The following is a 17,575-nucleotide window of genomic DNA, read 5'->3' on the forward strand; positions in this document are numbered from 1 at the left end:
CACGGACAGGTGCCGAAGGGACAGAAATCGCCGCCGGAGACGGCCCCGTAGCCCCGCAGCTCGCTCGTTTGCCACCCGCAGCTCCGCTTCGGCAAGATTTTCCCCACGACGGCAGTTTGTACGGAAAGCTCGGCGCCGGGCTGCTGCTGCATGTGTTGGCGGGGCCGTGCGGGCGGGCAGCGGGGTAGAGCGCTGCGGTCCATGCTCCTGTCACGGGTGGGCAGCGGGGCAGAGCGCTGCGGTCCATGCTCCTGTCACGAGTGGGCAGCGGGGTAGAGCGCTGCGGTCCATGCTCCTGTCACGGGTGGGCAGCGGGGCAGAGCGCTGCGGTCCATGCTCCTGTCACGGGTGGGCAGCGGGGCAGAGCGCTGCGGTCCATGCTCTTGTCACGGGTGGGCAGCGGGGGAGAGCGCTGCGGTCCATGCTCCTGTCACGGGTGGGCAGAGCGCTGCGGTCCATGCTCTTGTCACGGGTGGGCAGCGGTTTCGTGCGCCAGGCGCGCCACGCGTGGGCTGCACCTGCTCTCCCTCTTTTGTCCCCGGCCGTCCGTCTGCGTTTGGCGTGTGACGCTGGGGCCCGGGCAACAGGTTGGGCGGCGGGGAGTGCGGGCAGCCGGCATGGCTCGGGGCGCAGCCGGGACTCGGGGCGCAGCCCGGCACGTCCCGCCCCGCAGTCTCCCCTTTCTGAGTGGGGTTAGAGTGTTTTGCATCCTCTCCGCTCATCGCTGGGGAAGGCAGGAGAGCCGTCTGACAGGCAGTGGGAACCTGTGGAGTCAGAGCACAGCTTCTGTCCGGCCCAGGACACTTGCCCAGGAAAAATTGGGTAGGGTGGAAGGAAAAAAATTTGGTTTAAAGATTCCAAATTCATAAAAATTTTCATATGGAAACTAAGACTTTGAGTCATAATAGTGGTGACTTTGGTCCCTGATATCTGGATTTTCTGCACCTTTTGGTACCAACTCTGCACTTTTTCATTATCCTGTGTTGTGCTCCCTAGGCACCTTGTTTTCCTTGGCACTTATTTTTAGGACAGGGCTTGAAAGTTGCTCGAAGTTCTGACCTTAATTTCTGCTAGAAGGGATTGATAACCTTTACTGTCTGTCCATAAATGCAAATGAACAGCTTGCATTATGGCCAGCAAATGCCAAGTGGAACAGTGTAAATTAAATAAATTAATACTGGGTCAGGTAAAGCAGCAGGTTTTCAGCGGGTGCCCCAGCTGCGCTGTCTCTGCCACCACAGCTGATGGCCTTTTTGTTGTTCTTTTCTTTTCTTTGAACACCCACAGATTTACCACAAATCTCAGGTTATGTGTGGTATCTCAGATCAAAATCACTGTTGTCTGACCCTGCTCTCCTCAGCCCAACCTGACCCAGCCGCCGGGACAGGGCAGCAAGGCAAGGAGAGGCTAGGGGACTGCAGCCTTTCCCCCAGCACGGATCATGAATATTCTGATCATGCTCTCTGTTCGTCTTGGTCTGAATGGTGGAAGGTTGAATGAAAATAGCATTACCCTATGGAGCCTGGAAAATTGGGCTCTGCAAAGTCAGTGTATAAACAGGTGGGATATGAAGGACACAAAACATTCCATGAGGTAAACCAAGATCTGCTGTTTAGAAAATGTGAATCTTCAACGCTTGGTCCAATATTGCATTGTGTATAAAAAGAGAATCTTCTCTTTAAACATTTCTTGAAAGTCAAAATCTTCTTGGGTTTCCCTTTGTAAACTCTAACTCTACCTTACAGTTGTTGGCTTAGGGAAAAAAGATATAGTTAATAGACCAGGAGCTGGAACCACTGGGTACTAGTGAATACCATCTCAGCTGAATTCCTGAATCTCAGTTTTCCCCCTTAAAAGGAAACCAATATTAGATGATGGATGTCAGCTTTACTGAGATGCCCAGTATATTGAGCATTGTCTCATTAACAACACTGCTAATGAACATATAGTAATACTCTGTCTCCAGAGGAGGACCAGACACACTGTCATTGTTGATAACTGACAATATTTTAATATGTGAACAATTAGGTAGACAAGATATAAATACAACTTGCATCAATTTTATGAGCAGAAATACTCTACATACAGTCGAAGGTGAGAGAAGTGGTGTCATTGAACAGTGAGCCATGCCATATCTCCTCTTCAAACGTACAGAGTTCCTTGTCATCTCTATAGATAAAGCTAATGTTGTCCAGAGCAATGAACAACCATAGACCCTCTTCATTAAAGGTGGAAATGGTAAGTTCATTCAGTTTTCCTTGTCTCAAAAAGTTACCTGAAAGTATCACAAAGGTAGAATAGGCAAAAATCACTAATGAGATGCCACTAAAGGAGAGAAGTCTAAACAGTACCAAGCCTGACAGAGATCAAAAAGCATTTGGGCAATGCTTCCAGGCACATGGTGTGATTCCTGGGGATGGTCCTGTGCAGGGCCAGCAGTTGGACTCGGTAATCCTTATGGATCCCTTCCCACTCAGAATATTTTGTGATTCTGTAAACCATGAGGAGACAGATATTTGAAAAGGAGTGAACAGTGCAAGCAACCTTTCAGAAAGTAAAAGAGTCGATGGTAAAAAGGAAAGTAGACCATTTTTATTTAATACAAGGATAAAAACAGGTTCTGGAAGTTGAAAACACTGTGAAATGCAACTAGAACTGCATTGGTATGGTTATGTTAGTGAGCGTGGTGATAGCTTTCTGTTCAGCTAGACCATGAAAAGCAGCCAAGCTTCTCAGAGGAATCAGCTACTTGAGTCAGAAGATGCATCACCCAGTCACAGGCTCAAAGCAAAATATGAGACAATATTGACCCCATGACCCAATAAGTTTCAGAGGGAAGCAGAGACACTGGGCAGTGTTTTTTTTTTTAGTAGTGTTTATGCCTAGATGAGAGAAAGAAGCATAAGAAAGATAAACAAAGAAGAGGAAGCTGGAGATACAGTCAGAAGAAAAAAGGGTGAGTATGGCTCTGGGAAGGCAGAGTATAACAAAATGAAGCAATAAAGCAGAAAGGGGAGATATTCATGTTTCCTGCCAATAAGGGAACAGACAGGTTTCTATCAAAGAAATGACTGATTATTAAACAGGTTTTTTTTCCTCAGTGTCAGAACCAATACCTTAGGACTCTCAATTACTGCTCACTACTTGGGTCAACACATATTTAGTGTAATGAACAATCAATCTACAGAACTCATAGCAAATACTCTTCACAAGACATAAAATTTTTGTAAATTTCTAAGAACGTTAGACAAGTGAATACAGACATCTGTTGTTATATTTTCTGTCCCAGTAATGACAAGAACTATTATTTTGCTCATCTCAGGGGAATGCTCAAGTGAAAAGATTAGGAAGCTGTTTAGGTTTATAGTACCTTTGTATGCTTAGATGACTGTGAGCTTTCTTCTGAAAGTTATAGCATTTTTGGCAAAATGCTCAATTAGATGTGCAGCTGCTTTGTTTTTATTTTATACCTCCAGTACATTTGGGCAAAATAATTAAGATGTCAATTATAAGATTTAAGGTGGAAAATAAATGGGAGCTGGATGTGCAAGATTTCACATAATAAAATTTATCTCTAAACTTATTAAATTATTAATTTTCTATAACTGTCCCAAACTCATATATGCAGTGTGGTTATATTGGTATCTTGGCTCAGGTTATCTCATTAACAAAGGACTCTAATTAATTTTTTCCAGCTAAGCATCCCTCCTCATTTTCAGTGGAACCAAGCACATCAAAGGTCCCAGTTGTGAGCATTTCTGAAGATTAAGCCAATTGCACACAGCATAATGAGAGGAGTTTGGACATTCTGCTCTAGGGACACGTGTTTAAAATTCATTTTATGTCCGCTGCAAATGGTGGGTACTTTGTGCTCTTTGCCTTTTTTTTAGGCCTGCTGGTCATGCAAAACTTTACTCTCTCATTATCAGTTCCCATAAGTGACAAATGTTTATTACAGAGCTGGAAACCCAGCTCTGCTATAAACATTGAGGGCATATTTTTGCCCACTAGAGTGGGTAGTGAATATCTTGAGAGTGATGTTCACTCTTGCTCCTTTGCTTGTCAGACAATTGATTTTTGAAAGTTGACCATGCAGAGAGCATCAGCTTCTAGGGGATCATTTGTTATTCATGTAAATATTCTACTGACAGTTATTCTGTTAACATAACAGTTTAACCTATCAAGTTTTTAACCCAACCCGTGATTGACAGTTTGCTATAAAAGTACAGAGAGAGTGAGAAAGCACTGGAGCATCCTGCACATGGCCAGTCTGTAATACAGACTCACTCTTCTATGAAAAGCAATGCCTTGTGTCCGCCTGCTGTAGCTGCCATGTGCCTCCTGTTGGCTGTCAGAAATGTCTCTGATAGCTCTCAGCCTGCTGGATGGCAGCTGATTTAGTTTACATTTAGTCCTGGTTCCTTTGAACACACTGCGTTCGTGCACACAATGCACGCACATCCACAAACAGTGTGAGCTGTGGCTGTGCTTGCACTGCCTGGATCTGTTTAGCAGAGGGGGAAGAACAGATTTACCCCATAGAGTGGTTGTAAGTTCTGCTCAACTGTGCCAAAGTAAGCATGAAGGGGATGAGAAATGGCTTGGACAAATTTGAGGGCTACTGTGTTCAGTGTAGGACTGTCATGCAAGAAAGGAGCATTTTTCTTTGTGATAAAGTAACTGTTGTGTGAAACAAGTGAGCATTCTGTTACAGTGAAATGAAACAGTGTCTCTGTTACAGGGGAATGTGAGAAAATCAAATAATAAACATTTTAACAGTTAACAGACCGACCAAATTATTTACCATACAGTTCATCACCTGGTTAGATCAATGTTACTGTCAGAGAAATAAGGCTTGGTGGGAAAAAGGTGCAGGGTTACTGAAAAACATAACTTACAAAATCAGTGTTAACAAGCTGTGAAAACCAGAAATGCATCTAATGCAACAGTATAAAGGCAAAACAGGGGGGTAAACGTACCACTGAAACCAGATTTATCTACAGCAAATGTGAAGGCAGTCACAACAATGCAAACAGCAGTGATACACAGAAAAAACAAGAGGTTTACAAAAGAATCTTCCTCTGTACACATTTAATAAAGAAATACAGGGGAAAAATACAGAAAGATTCATACCATCTGGAGAACAAATCTGTAAAGATGATGAAGAGACAGTGTTTTCCTGGGTGCTGTCACATGTGTGAGATGTTTGTTATATAATGCTGGGTAAGAATAAACATAGCCATGACAATTCAAAGATGACACTTGAGCTGCATGAACCTCCTTATAGCTTGTGGTATGCTTGTGGTGAACAGCAGTGCTGTGAGCTTGTGGTGTGTTCTAACTGAAAGAGGATAGGGCGGGCTTCTTGCAGACGCAAAGAGATCCTCAAAAGTGTGAGAACTGCATGGGACCAAGCCTGAGGATGTAGTTTTTTTTGTTTAATAGAAAGCAAAATGGGCAGGTGTGGGTCTAGCAGATAGTCCTTCCTGTTGAGATTGAGAGTAAACAAGCGGAAAAGCATGTAGGCCAGAAAGAGGCTTGAAAGTGAAGACCAATAATTTATGGACCCAGCCAGGCTAAAGTGAGAACCATCATATCTAATATATCTTAGATAAATTGATTTTGACAAGAGATTCATAATTCTGCATGCTGTGATCATGCAGTAAATCACAGTGATCCCTGAATTAATTTGGTTCCCCTCCTGTCAGGAAAAAAGCTATCATAGAGTTCTGCTAGCATTAAGAAATTATCTACAAACCAGAAGATTGTGGTGGCTGTGTGGAACAAATTCAGACACCAGAATGAATTAACAGGGAGGGAACACATTCACAATAAGACCAGAGTAAAACTCTGAGGAAGATCTTCTAAGGATGCTTCTCCATGGGAACAAGAGAGGAGGTCACACCAACGCTTTTAAGTGAAAGGCATTTTTTTCCATTTGATACCTAAGTCCGGTGTTTTGACAGGTTCAGATTGAGAGAGAAAATACAAGACTCTGCATCTCCACTTTCTGAAGCATGCTAGAGCATCATGTCCCCATCTGAAAGGATTTGGATGAGGTAATTGTGGAAGATCTGCTAATGCAGAGTAAAAATTAATACCAGCAAGTTTTTATGTGCTTAAAATTTCCCCAAGGAAAACCAATCAGCAGAAATGATGGGTTGAACCAACTAGTTCATCTTCGTGGGAATAGGGGAGATTTATTGGTCCCAGACCTTTTATAATTTATAAGGGCCCTGCTTCCCTTCAAATCCTAGAAAATCAGAGACATTGATCTATCTGATTGAGCTGACTCCTGGTATTGCATACACAAGGGTTCCTTTATTATGGGAAGGATGAAGTACCTTATGGCTTGATGAACAAGAGAACAAATTCAAAGTTAAAGAAAAATATGTTTGAACACAAGTTGCAGACATTGCCCTTTAAATATTTAAGAGAACCAAGATCAGATATAGACAAAGAAATGGGCCAGAAGAGACTAGACCCCTCCTTTCCCCAGGCGTTCCTTTCACCTCTGCTCCTTTTCTGTGAAGAATCCATTCTCTTTAATGTGGCTCATTTCAGATGTGCCTGACCCTCATACACCTGGGCATCCACATCACAGCTCTGTGTGGTGTTTCTGTCTCCATTCAAGATCATGGGTTTGTGGAGTATGTTTTTCCAATTTCAGCCTCATGAGGCATATGTTGCCTAAAATGTAAGTGACCTTAATTTGGTCTTTAAATGGAAGTCTGACAATGTGCATGCTTGCAAATGGGTCCATGGACAGAACTTTTCTGAGGCAAGTTCCAAACAAAATTTTTTTAAATCCATAGTACCAAACCCAATGCTCAAGACATTACCTAGCATCCAGAAAAGAAAAAAAAAGAAAGAATGACACATGGGGATGTTTCTGAAATACTTGCCTGATGAAAAAGACTGCTATCAAGGAGACTTTCATGGTAGAAATGTATCAGAGGATGTTTATAACAATGCAGAGAATTTTCGAGGCTTCTCAGTAGACATGCCTTTCTTAAATGAGAAATATAAATTTGTCCAAAATTTCATACCTTGAAAGAGTAGTTTTAGATACAAACCATGAGGAAACAGGATGCTTTCAGTTATTAAATTTTATTAAGACTAGAAATATGACATTTGCTACAAATGTCAGTAAAGGGACTTCACCAAGAATGAAATGAAGTCATTGGAAGATCTCCCACTGACCAGAAGGGATGGTATGAGAACAAAGATCTTCTTGACATTCCTGAGTATACCAAGCGTGAGAACAAGAATGGGAGATGCATAATTCTGTAATATTTCTAAATTTTCAGAGGGATGTCCTTTTCTGTGCAAACCTAAATCATTGCAGACAATCTGCAATTACCAGTTCAGAAAGAGTTGTTCAAGATTGTTTTTGTTTTCTTTTGGACCACTCAGAACATTATTCACAATGCTGACAATTAATACTGTCCCAGCATTATCTCCTCTGCCCTTAAAAACTTAGGCACTCTTTGAATTTGTCACCAGTTCTATATCTTAAAATTATACTATTGTTTGTGAGGTGCAACCCTTGTCTGATAGCAAATCCATCCTTCAGTACCCATTTTTCTTCCCAATCAGGATTCCTTGGCAGGGGTGTGAAGAAGCTCCAAGCCTGCAGAAGTTCCTCTTAATGTTTTACAATCTTCAACCATACTTCCTATAAAACCTTAATATAAGAGACATATCCAGCCTAACACATAAAGGGTTTTACTGCCCTTCAGATGATTTCAGTCTTCACATAACAACAAATGTCTCATAATTGCTCAGCTGGGTGACTGACAGAAGGAAGAACATGAAACAATATGCTTTGTATGTCAATTTTTATTGAATGGCATTGTGATTGCTTTGTGGAAATTGTGGCGATAAATGTGATTAAGTAGTTTTTTGTAATGAACTATTTTTTGGTCAATTTTCTTGGAATTCAAATATTTCCTGTATTTGTTACACTATGAAATTCAATATGTGAGGCTGTTTAATTTATTAATAAAATAGCAAAAATTTGAGACTACAACTGTTTATAGAATTAGTTCCTTATCTCTGCTCATGAGACTTTAGATGTTTCATGGGATTATTTTACAGATATAAAACATATTTTCTGTAAAGATTTTGGGAGCTTTTTCAACTTTGAAGTAGCTTAATGGAAATCCAGAAAAACAGCTTAGAGAAAGTTGAAGTACAGGAGTAGGTGTTGAAAGGAGACAAGAAGTTATTTGAAGGCTTGAAAAATGTCTTGCAGTGAACAAACTTAAATTAGAATTGGCTAGAAATGCTTTGATGCAATGTTTTTCAGCTGATAGTATCTATTCATCAAATTGAAGCTCTGCTGGAAGGGATCAATTTTCATATTTCTGGTTTTGAAATGTTTCCAGCAGTTTCAAAGTTGTTAAAACATCCTCCTTCAACATTTTCCAAATGGAAAAAAAACCCTACAATTTTCAGTTCTAAAAGTCTTCCTCTCAAAATATAACCTAATTATGCCAACCGTCCCTAAACTGAGCTGCCAATACTGCAAATCACCCAAATTGAATTTATTTTTTTGTTTTCTTCTCTCTTTTTTTTTCCTTTATTTTTATTTGTTTCTGGCAGACCATCAACATTTTCAAGTGTTCTACTTTTTGTCACACTTTGAGAACAGAAAATAAATTTGGGCAGGTTGCCTGACAATTGGTCTGGTTCAATACGTCAAAGAAGGTTCTTCAGTGAGGCCTACCTCTGCAGGAGTATATTAAATTCACTTTTGACTGCGCTTTGGGTTTGCCTGGCCCGGTTTGGCAGCAGGAGGGAGGTTTCTGTGAGAAGCTTCTGGAAGCTTCCCCCATGTCCAACAGAGCCAAGGCCAGCTGGCTCCAGGATGGCCTAGGCCGAGCCCCCCAGACGCAGGGGTTGAAGGAAAACGTTTTTAAGAAGGGTGAAAAAAAATCTGCTGTGTATCAGCAGCTGGAAGAGGGGAGTCAGAATTTGTGAGGAACAGCTCTGCAGACACCACTGTCTGTGAAGAAGGAGGGGAGGAGGAGCTCCAGGTGTGAGAGTGAGGTGCCTTCCTCTGCGGGCCTTCATCGCTGCAGCCTGTGGAGCAACCCAGTCCCAAAGCAGGCGAATTCCCAAAGGAGGCCGTGACCCTGTGAGGAGCCCACCCTGTAGAAGGCTCCTGGCAGGATCTGTGGACCTGTGGAAAGAGAGAGGATCCCTCAATGGAGAAGATTTGCTGGCAAGACTCCTGACCCTGCAGTGTGCTCCCGAAGGTCTGCTCCCAGAGGAAGGGACACCCTGGAGCAGTGTGTGGGAAGGATTTCCACTGGAGTTTGTGCAGGGACCACACACTGCAGGAGAGCAGCAGGGCGAGAGCGTGAGGAGTCCTGCAGAGGATGGAGCAGCAGAGAGAATGTGTGATGAACTGGTGCTGCCTCATGCCCATACTGCTAGAGCGGGGAGGCAGAGAAAGCAGGAGCCCCAGAAGAAGGGAGGAGTGCAGAAAAGTGTTTTATGGTTTGGTTTTATTAGTCACCATTGATTTGATGGGTAATAAATTTATTCTGCCAAGTCTGTTTTGCCCATGACAGTAATTGCTGAGTGATCTCTCCCTGTCCTTATCTTGACCCACAAGCTTTTTTGTTATATTTTTCCCCTGTCCCTCTGAGGAGGGGGCTGACAGAGCAGCTTTGATAGGCCTCTGGCATCTGCCAATCAACCCACTGCAGGCCATTCCTTGGAACTGAGGTCATGCAAGAGCCTTTCTCCTTGGTGTTAAAGTCTGTTGTCTGCTGAAACAGAAGGGCACATCCAAACCACCCACTAAGAATGATCATTTTCCTATTCTGATTCCTGATCCATGTCTAGGAATTGAGTGGGAGGGTATGATCTCCAGACTACAACATTTTCTATACATTTTTGCTTTTCTCACACATTTTCATGAGGAGTAGTCTGTAAGTTCAGTGTTTGTTACTGAGAGATGCATCTGGATATTATATCTTAATAAAGAAAACATTCTCAAATTTTCACCTTCAGCTTTCTGTCTTCATCATTCTGCTTCATCTTTCTGTCTTCAATTATCATAAGCACAGGTGAGGTACAGAGTGTTTCATGGAGCTAATCCATACCTTCTTGCCCATGTGAAAATCTATAAAAATATGCTCAAACTCTCTTTGCACTTTTCCAGTGATTCAGTTTAGTAGCCTGTAGCCTGGAGTTATGGATACAAAGTATTAGCTGTTAAACTGTCAAAACTTGTTGTAACAAACAGCAGCCGCCACTACTTGAGGGATATTTAAGTAGGGCTTACTGAATAATTTTAAGGCATATAAAAGGCTGTTTTGAAAAGGAAAGGGATATTTTGGTTATAATATTACAGGATACTGGAAAAATCAAATGGAAGCATGTCACATAGAATAAAACTCCTAATTAGGGCTCAACTGGCAGTCCTGGGGATCCACCATCTCCTAAAATACATGCGTGCCCATGGAGTTTTGTTGGTATGAAATCTGTCCTATCTATAGCCAGGCTATTGGATATTCTAAGCAGTTTTGGCAGCAAAAATCAAATACAGGGCAGCAGAAGTAGCTCAGTGCACAGCATGACCTCTGTACAGCTCAGGGCATTTCACTGTGTTCTCTGAAGCCAGCTGCATTTTCACAGCAGAATTTTAGATACGGATATATCTGTGCTATCTTGGTCTGACACAGCCTTAGTCCAGAGCTGATGATTTAACCACAGAAATCTCTTATTTATGACAGACTTTATCTTGTTCCTATTTACACCTGAATGTTAGGGTTTAAAATGTTTCTGAAGCCGTTGGCACACAGAGTCAGAAGTTTGGCAAATGTCAAAAAAATTTGTGCATCAGAAGTTTAGATCTAATCTGTCTTCATGTGTACTGATAGAAAATGTTGACTGTGGCTTAAATTTTTCATCAACATGTTCTTGATGTTCTAAATATATGTTCTAGAGAACTAAGCATCAACAACCTCTGACTGAAATTAAAGTTGTTGATGTTTTCAGCATCTGTGTCCTCCACCTGAATCCAGTAAGTAAAGGGATGTGTATATTACCGCTAAGGAGAAGGCTGTCTATATTGGTACTTGTTTTCAAAACTGGAAATCTAGATTTGGGAACAGAATTTTCACGTGTTTGCTTTAAATCTCAGTGAGGATATTTGTTGTTTGATTATAATAACTTTTCTTTAGCAAAGTAGGTCAATATTTCTTTCACCTACTGATGTCAAAGTCCTTTAGCCAACAATGGCTGGGAGGTTTTGGGATTGTTTCCTTACTTCCTGAGAAGGAAAATTCTTGAGAAGGATGTCTGAGTATGTGGTGAGTGGTACACATACTGGCCCCTGGCCTGAACAATTAATAGAATGTTTGTGAAGCAGATATTAGAAAATAATAACATCCTAAAGGTACAGGTTTAAATATAAAAAAAAAAAAAAAAACCTCACAATCTTAAATAGGACTTTAAAGCTCTACACAAACATAATAATTAAAATGCTTCTATCTCCTTGCCTGTGTAATTTTTAATTTTTTTCTCTGCATGTTTGTCTGTCACGATGATTTGTGTTTCTAATTCCTTGCAGATGTCTCAGTCAGTCTCTTAGCAGTCGTCGTCAGCTTCTGTGGGCTCGCCTTGCTGGTGGTCTCGCTTTTTGTCTTTTGGAAGCTGTGCTGGCCCTGCTGGAGGAGCAAACCTCTCACCTCCAGTGCCAGTAATGTCCCACAGAGCAACTCCAGCGCTCCCACGGAGGTTTTGGAGAACAGCGAGAAAAAGGAAGTCAAAGAAAATGGGAAAGCTACGACCAAGGTGCTTGAAGCTGCGCTGAAAATCAGCCACACTTCACCTGATATACCAGCAGAGGTCCAGAATGCACTGAAGGAGCACCTGATCCGGCATGCTCGGATGCAGAGGCAGATCACGGAGCCCACATCTTCATCAAGGTAAGTCAGAGGCACTCACAATCGTGGCGCCTTTCCCAGGAACAAGTAGACCAGGAACACTGCTGAAAATTTCCAGGATCCAGTATTATTCACTGGTTTCTTAGAAGTTATGGGTAAAACATCAGTCATGTGAATGTGAAACCACATTGGACAGAATATTCTGAAAAATTTAGTGTACCTTCAGTTACATAATCATTTTAGCATATGAAAGTGAAATCTACATCTTCCACTACTTTGTAAGGATAGATGTTGCCACTTTAAGCATTACTCTTTTGGGTTTTGATTTCAGGAAAACAGATTTCAGTGTTTTTTTAAAGAACTGCAAGTCTAAATTTTCACAGAGATGTTTTTTATAGATATATCAGTTGTTTTTGCAGATGAAAGTTTCCCTTTCAACCAAATAAATGACAGACTCATTGTTGATGGCACATTTCCTGAAGACATGGTTTGCTGATTACGAAGGGATTACAATTACAGTCTAAAAATACAGATCCTTATGGACTCATCTTAAAGCTCTATAGAATCCATATAGGTCCATAAATAAATGACAAGCACGCAGCATTCCTTAGTGGTTTCTTTAGTATTAAAGTGGACGACACAAAATTTAATTTTGCATTAGGTGCCACTTTGTATTGAAAAGCAGTGTAGACATGCAGGGATCTACAGATTCTAATGGGATTTTCTTCAAACACTATCAGCAAATTTAATGCATGGAAACAAACAATGAACTGCAAAGATCAAATTCTAAATAAAAAGGGGATTGTTTTATAAGCAAAGATTGGGAAAATTAAGGCTAAAAGAGGCACCTGAAGTATTGTGTAATGCCATAGGTTACAGTACAAATACTGTGTAGGAAGTAGCATTTTTCTCAAAATGCTGTTTGCTAAGGAAACACATACTACCAAAAAAAAAAAATCCCAAAACCAACCAAATGAGGAAACCCACTAAACCCAAAGAAACAAACAAAAAAGGGCTCACATTCACAATAATTAGAGGCAAAAGGAGGAGAAGACACATGCTTTACACTGAGTGGGCACATTGCTGGCCTCCTGGGAGCCCTAATGACAATGTTTTGCCAGCTCAGTGCACTCGCTGTGGTGGTGAGTGCTCAAGTGCTTTTTCCCAGCTATTCCAACCTTACAGAACAGCCAGGAGGAAGCCACATGAAGCTCCCAAAATGAGAGCACTCCAGCCAGAGGAGGTCTGACTGACTTTAGCAGCTGAAGCATCTCCTGAATTATGAGACTGTCCAGCTGGCTTTAAGCCACATTACCCTGGCTATGACTGGTTCCTGCTACTGTATCCATCTGCTCAGAGCAGAAGCGCAGCATCCAAACACTGAGGAACATTCCCACAACACTCGGATAATTTTGAATTTGTAACCGTTGGACTAAACACAGAGGAACAAAAATTGGTACAGTTTAGCATGGCAAGCCCATTACCCAGCTCACTGCTACCTGAAAGGATATTAACTGAAAGAGTTTATCCATGGAATCCAAGTATTCAGACTGTCTGACCTCCTGAATAGACAGAAGAAATAGCTGTCTGGCAAATGGACTTGAATAGTCTCATTGGTACAATAGGAGAAGAAAGAAGTTCCAGGAATATGCTCCAGATCTACTTCAGGCAGTGAAAATATTCTCACAGGTCTCTAGTGATTTGGACTGGGATCTAAATGAATACAAAATATTTGTGAAGCCAAGGACAGTTTTACATAAGCAAAACCTCCTATCAATACCAGTCTTTCTGCAACCTTGTAAGGGAGGTTTCTTTTTATTTCAAGATTATCAGTGTTAATCTTCTCTGAAAGGGACAATTCCTGTGTTTTGAGTAACTGACCCACTACAGCCAATCAGTAACAGGGTGTTTGGAAGCATCACCTTCTTTTAGAATTCGGTGAAAAAATCTGCATCCTTTTGCAAAACATGTTTAGAATGACATGTGCCTTAAAAATTACCCAGAAATGGTGATCTTTCTGTTTGTAAACACATTTTATCTACACCCTGCCTGCCTTAAGGGAGTCACAACTTAACAGCCCATATTACTTGCTGCTACCAAGAATATCACATATAAGAATAAGCCTGGACATTTAGACCAGTTTTCTGAATTATTCCTTTTTTTGTGTTAAGCCCATCTGGCAACAATGTACCAGCAAAATGACTGAAACCTGTCCCCTCAGTCCTTGTCTGGGGGCCTCTAAATAAAAAGGAGCCAAAGGCAGATGCAGAGGTAGCACAACTTCTCTTTCACCATCTTCAAGGCAGCCCTGCTTTGTTGTCCTCAGGAGTCCTGAGGGATCCAGATGCAACCTCTTCTAAATGCATTCCATTGACAAAGGGTCTGAGAGAACCATTTGCTGTCTGGATGGTCTCCTGTACACTGATCTCACCTGAGATGGGGCAAATTAAAGGGTTGTAACCAGCTCTGTGATGGCTTCATGCAGCCATCAGCTCTCAATAAAATAAATGTAATTGAAGCATGAGGATTTTAATAAGGAAATCAGAGCAACAATCAAATGTGCCTGATCACATTTTTTAGACTTTTTAGACTGTACATTTGGCACAGAGACATGTAGTATGGGGGAATTATACATTTCTGTTTAGTTTTAACTACATATTTTTCCTAGTCCCTGATAATATGAAAAGACCTGTTTGTTAAAAGCTCTTTAGTCCTTAACACCAACTAATCACTGCAGCAGAAGAACTGCAGCAGTGGTGCTCATTTGCAAATAATTTTGCTCTGTGTTTTTGAGAACCACCCTTTCCCATCCTTTGTGATAGTATTTTGCAATATAGTTGATTGCTTCTATGGAAATCCATCTTTAAAGATTCACCTGCATTTTCCAAGAACATGCTTTTTGCTCTTTAGTGTCAACTGGAGAGGAACATGTTGAGCCAGTCAGTTCCCAAAGGGCGTGAAGGCAAAGGTGACGTGCATGGGTTTGTTAAGGTTAAAGAAAAACAAACATATATGTTGATTTTAGTGTTTGCAAAGAGAAGATTTTGTTCTGTCTAAATATCATGAGTGATCATGCTCTTTTCTGGATTTGGGCCAAAAGATTGCTCTAATGTTATCTAGGAAAGCTAGACCCACGTCACCCCTTATAAATCTCAAGTCATATAATAAATCAGCATCCTATCCCTCCCTCTTGTCACAGATGTGACAGTCTTACTGAGTTAGAAATCAGCTTTATAGTGTCACTATGCCCATGAAAATACAGTTTTATATTACATTTACATGCAAATTTGCTATCACTCAAAATGCATTTGTTCTGTTTGGAAGGCAAGTCTTCTATAGGAGTGCTGCATATTAGAGTCAGTAGAGGTTGACATACCTGGATTTGCAGATGTTGGTAGCTCTGCCACATTTTAACAACCTGGTTTTCTGACATCCTTGTATTTCATTATCACAGTCATTAATCCCTTTGTTACTGCAGAACAAAGGAAGATAAATATGTTGCCATGACAACAATGAAACATCTTAATAATTAGCAGACCAATTAGCTGTCTTGGTGAAATGCTGTGACTCAGAACAGATACTAGGCACTGTGTAATTAGGACTTTGGCTTACTAGAGCAAAAGTGCTGCTGATTCCCACAGGGAATAGCCATACAAATTCTTTTACTTAGTGTCATCTCACAACAATTCAGTACAGGATCTGAAGTGCATGAAATCTGAAAATTTAAAAGAAAGCTGGTGCCTTAGAAATTATAGATTTGGGGTCTTATATCTTGCTTTTGATTGCATTAACCCAGATTGTCAAAAGTGCAAGAGAAGTTGAAGAAAAGAGAATTTGTCATGTACCTGTTTCTGCTCAAACTGATGTTGTACAATCAGCTTCACTGTTTCCCCTGCAGACGCAGTTTTAGCCACTGCTTATGTACAGCAGGGTTTGAACACAATACCCCCATGGCAGGGGGATTGGAACTGGATGATCTTTGAGGTCCTCCCCAACTCAAACTATCCTGTGACTCTGTGATCATCTGGGCACCTCAGTAGTACAGCTGCAGGTGTGAGGAGCACTCAGGAAGGCCTCTCTGCCCAGGTTTCCTTAGCACTGACAGAAGCAGCAGTAACACAGGTCTTCCTGGATCCCATTGTGAGTCAAAGATACTAAAAAGATAGTCCCTAAACTGCTGCTGCAAGTTATTGCACTACATCTTGTGTGGAGTTCAGCCCCTTCCCCATGTTTGGCATACCCATGAGGTCTTGTGCTTCTTGGAAGGCAAAAGCACAAGAACAGCTGTGAAACTCCATGACGACAATATTCTACTGTTCTGACCAGTCAGGGCCTTTTCATTCCTCACTCCATTCCAGCGTGGAAATTAGACACTATGAATTCAAGGATTTTTAACATTTAAGAGAGAAGAAAATCTTTCAACTTGTCTATCTGTAAAGAAAGAAAGGCAAAATGTGTTACAAGAGGGGTGTAGTGTTCTTCTAAATTTGACATCCAGACACCTGGGGTTTTTTGAGCTACTTCAAGTCTAGACTATGTAGCTCTCCCTGCCCTGTTCTTGTGTTGAGCTAGGACTGCTCCCTGCACCTAGCAGGCCTGAAACAGCTGGAAGGGGAAACGTTCTTGTCTATTATTTAATAGCTGCTGATTACCCTCTTGTATCTCTGCTCAACTGAACTGCGACAGTTTTGTGCTTCTTGCCTTCTGCGACCTCTTCACTTACAGCAAAAATACAAATAATATCTATGAAATGAGTCCTGGTTGCTTTCAAATGGACAATTTGCATTTCTGTTTTAAAGAAAGAAACACACAGCTGTGACACCTCTTGTTTTTAGAACACAACACCGCAGGGGAACCAAGCAATAAGGCAAGGCTACTTGTGGCTTTAATAAGCAATTGATTGAAAAAAGCAGAGGAAATTCTGACAATCGGATTGTTCTTTAATGGCAACTAAGTGTGCTCACAGGAGGAGGTGGTAAGCTTCTGCAGCACAGATTGTTGGGGTAGGAAGTACCAAGGAAAATGCCTAAAGAATAGACTGGATAGTGCAGTCATAATGGCATCTGCTGCTGATAAATGCTGTGAAGCTTTTTGTCCAGTGTTTTTATACTACTCTAAGGTTGTATGGCACGCCAGGGGTTTGATTTCACTCTTAGTAGGAACAGCACAACTTCCCATTCATATTCATGAGCCAAGATAAGCCCATAAACACATATGTTTATGCAACATTGTATTCAGAATTGCAAGGAATTTAACATGCTGTTTCTTGCTAGCGGCACAGGAATCAGCTTTCTAATACACTGCACAGCAGACCATGAGAACAAAAGAAAAAAAAAAGCAGCAATGGCAGAAAATTTTTGGTAAAACTCGGAAATGCATTGCAAGCAGAACAAAATATTCCCAGTGCTTCTGGAGAAGGCAGCCTGCACCAGTGTAGCAGATACCAAGCAGGTTTACATAAAATGTTGTAGTATGGCAAAGCACTATGCTAAAAACCTCCAGACACAGCTCTACATTTCCCTTTCAGGTGCCTTTTACAGTCATCAGTGTGAAGGCTGGTAAATATTTAATTGGAAAATCACTATGGAATGCCTCCTCCAAAAAACAGAGCACTGATGAAAATTCTGCAAGTGCTTTTTTTTTTTTTTTTTTTCTGTTTGACCATACTT

The 17,575-nt window shown here is 41.3% G+C and overlaps 1 protein-coding gene and 1 long non-coding RNA gene across 2 annotated transcripts in view; both read left to right on the forward strand.

Moving 5' to 3' along the window:
• LOC137474375 (uncharacterized) overlaps nt 1–17,575 on the forward strand; it is a 330,950-nt gene that overhangs the window by 45,287 nt on the left and 268,088 nt on the right. The gene's annotated exons all lie outside the window — the stretch shown is intronic.
• Nucleotides 1–17,575, forward strand: part of SYT10 (synaptotagmin 10) — a 33,703-nt gene that overhangs the window by 612 nt on the left and 15,516 nt on the right. The window contains exon 2 of the mRNA XM_068190856.1: nt 11,591–11,948. Within this exon, the coding sequence (XP_068046957.1) occupies nt 11,591–11,948 (358 nt within the window). The remainder of the gene's footprint in view (nt 1–11,590; nt 11,949–17,575) is intronic.

The sequence above is a fragment of the Anomalospiza imberbis genome, chromosome 5, assembly GCF_031753505.1.
Source record: "Anomalospiza imberbis isolate Cuckoo-Finch-1a 21T00152 chromosome 5, ASM3175350v1, whole genome shotgun sequence".
Classification (NCBI taxonomy): Eukaryota; Metazoa; Chordata; class Aves; order Passeriformes; family Viduidae; genus Anomalospiza; species Anomalospiza imberbis.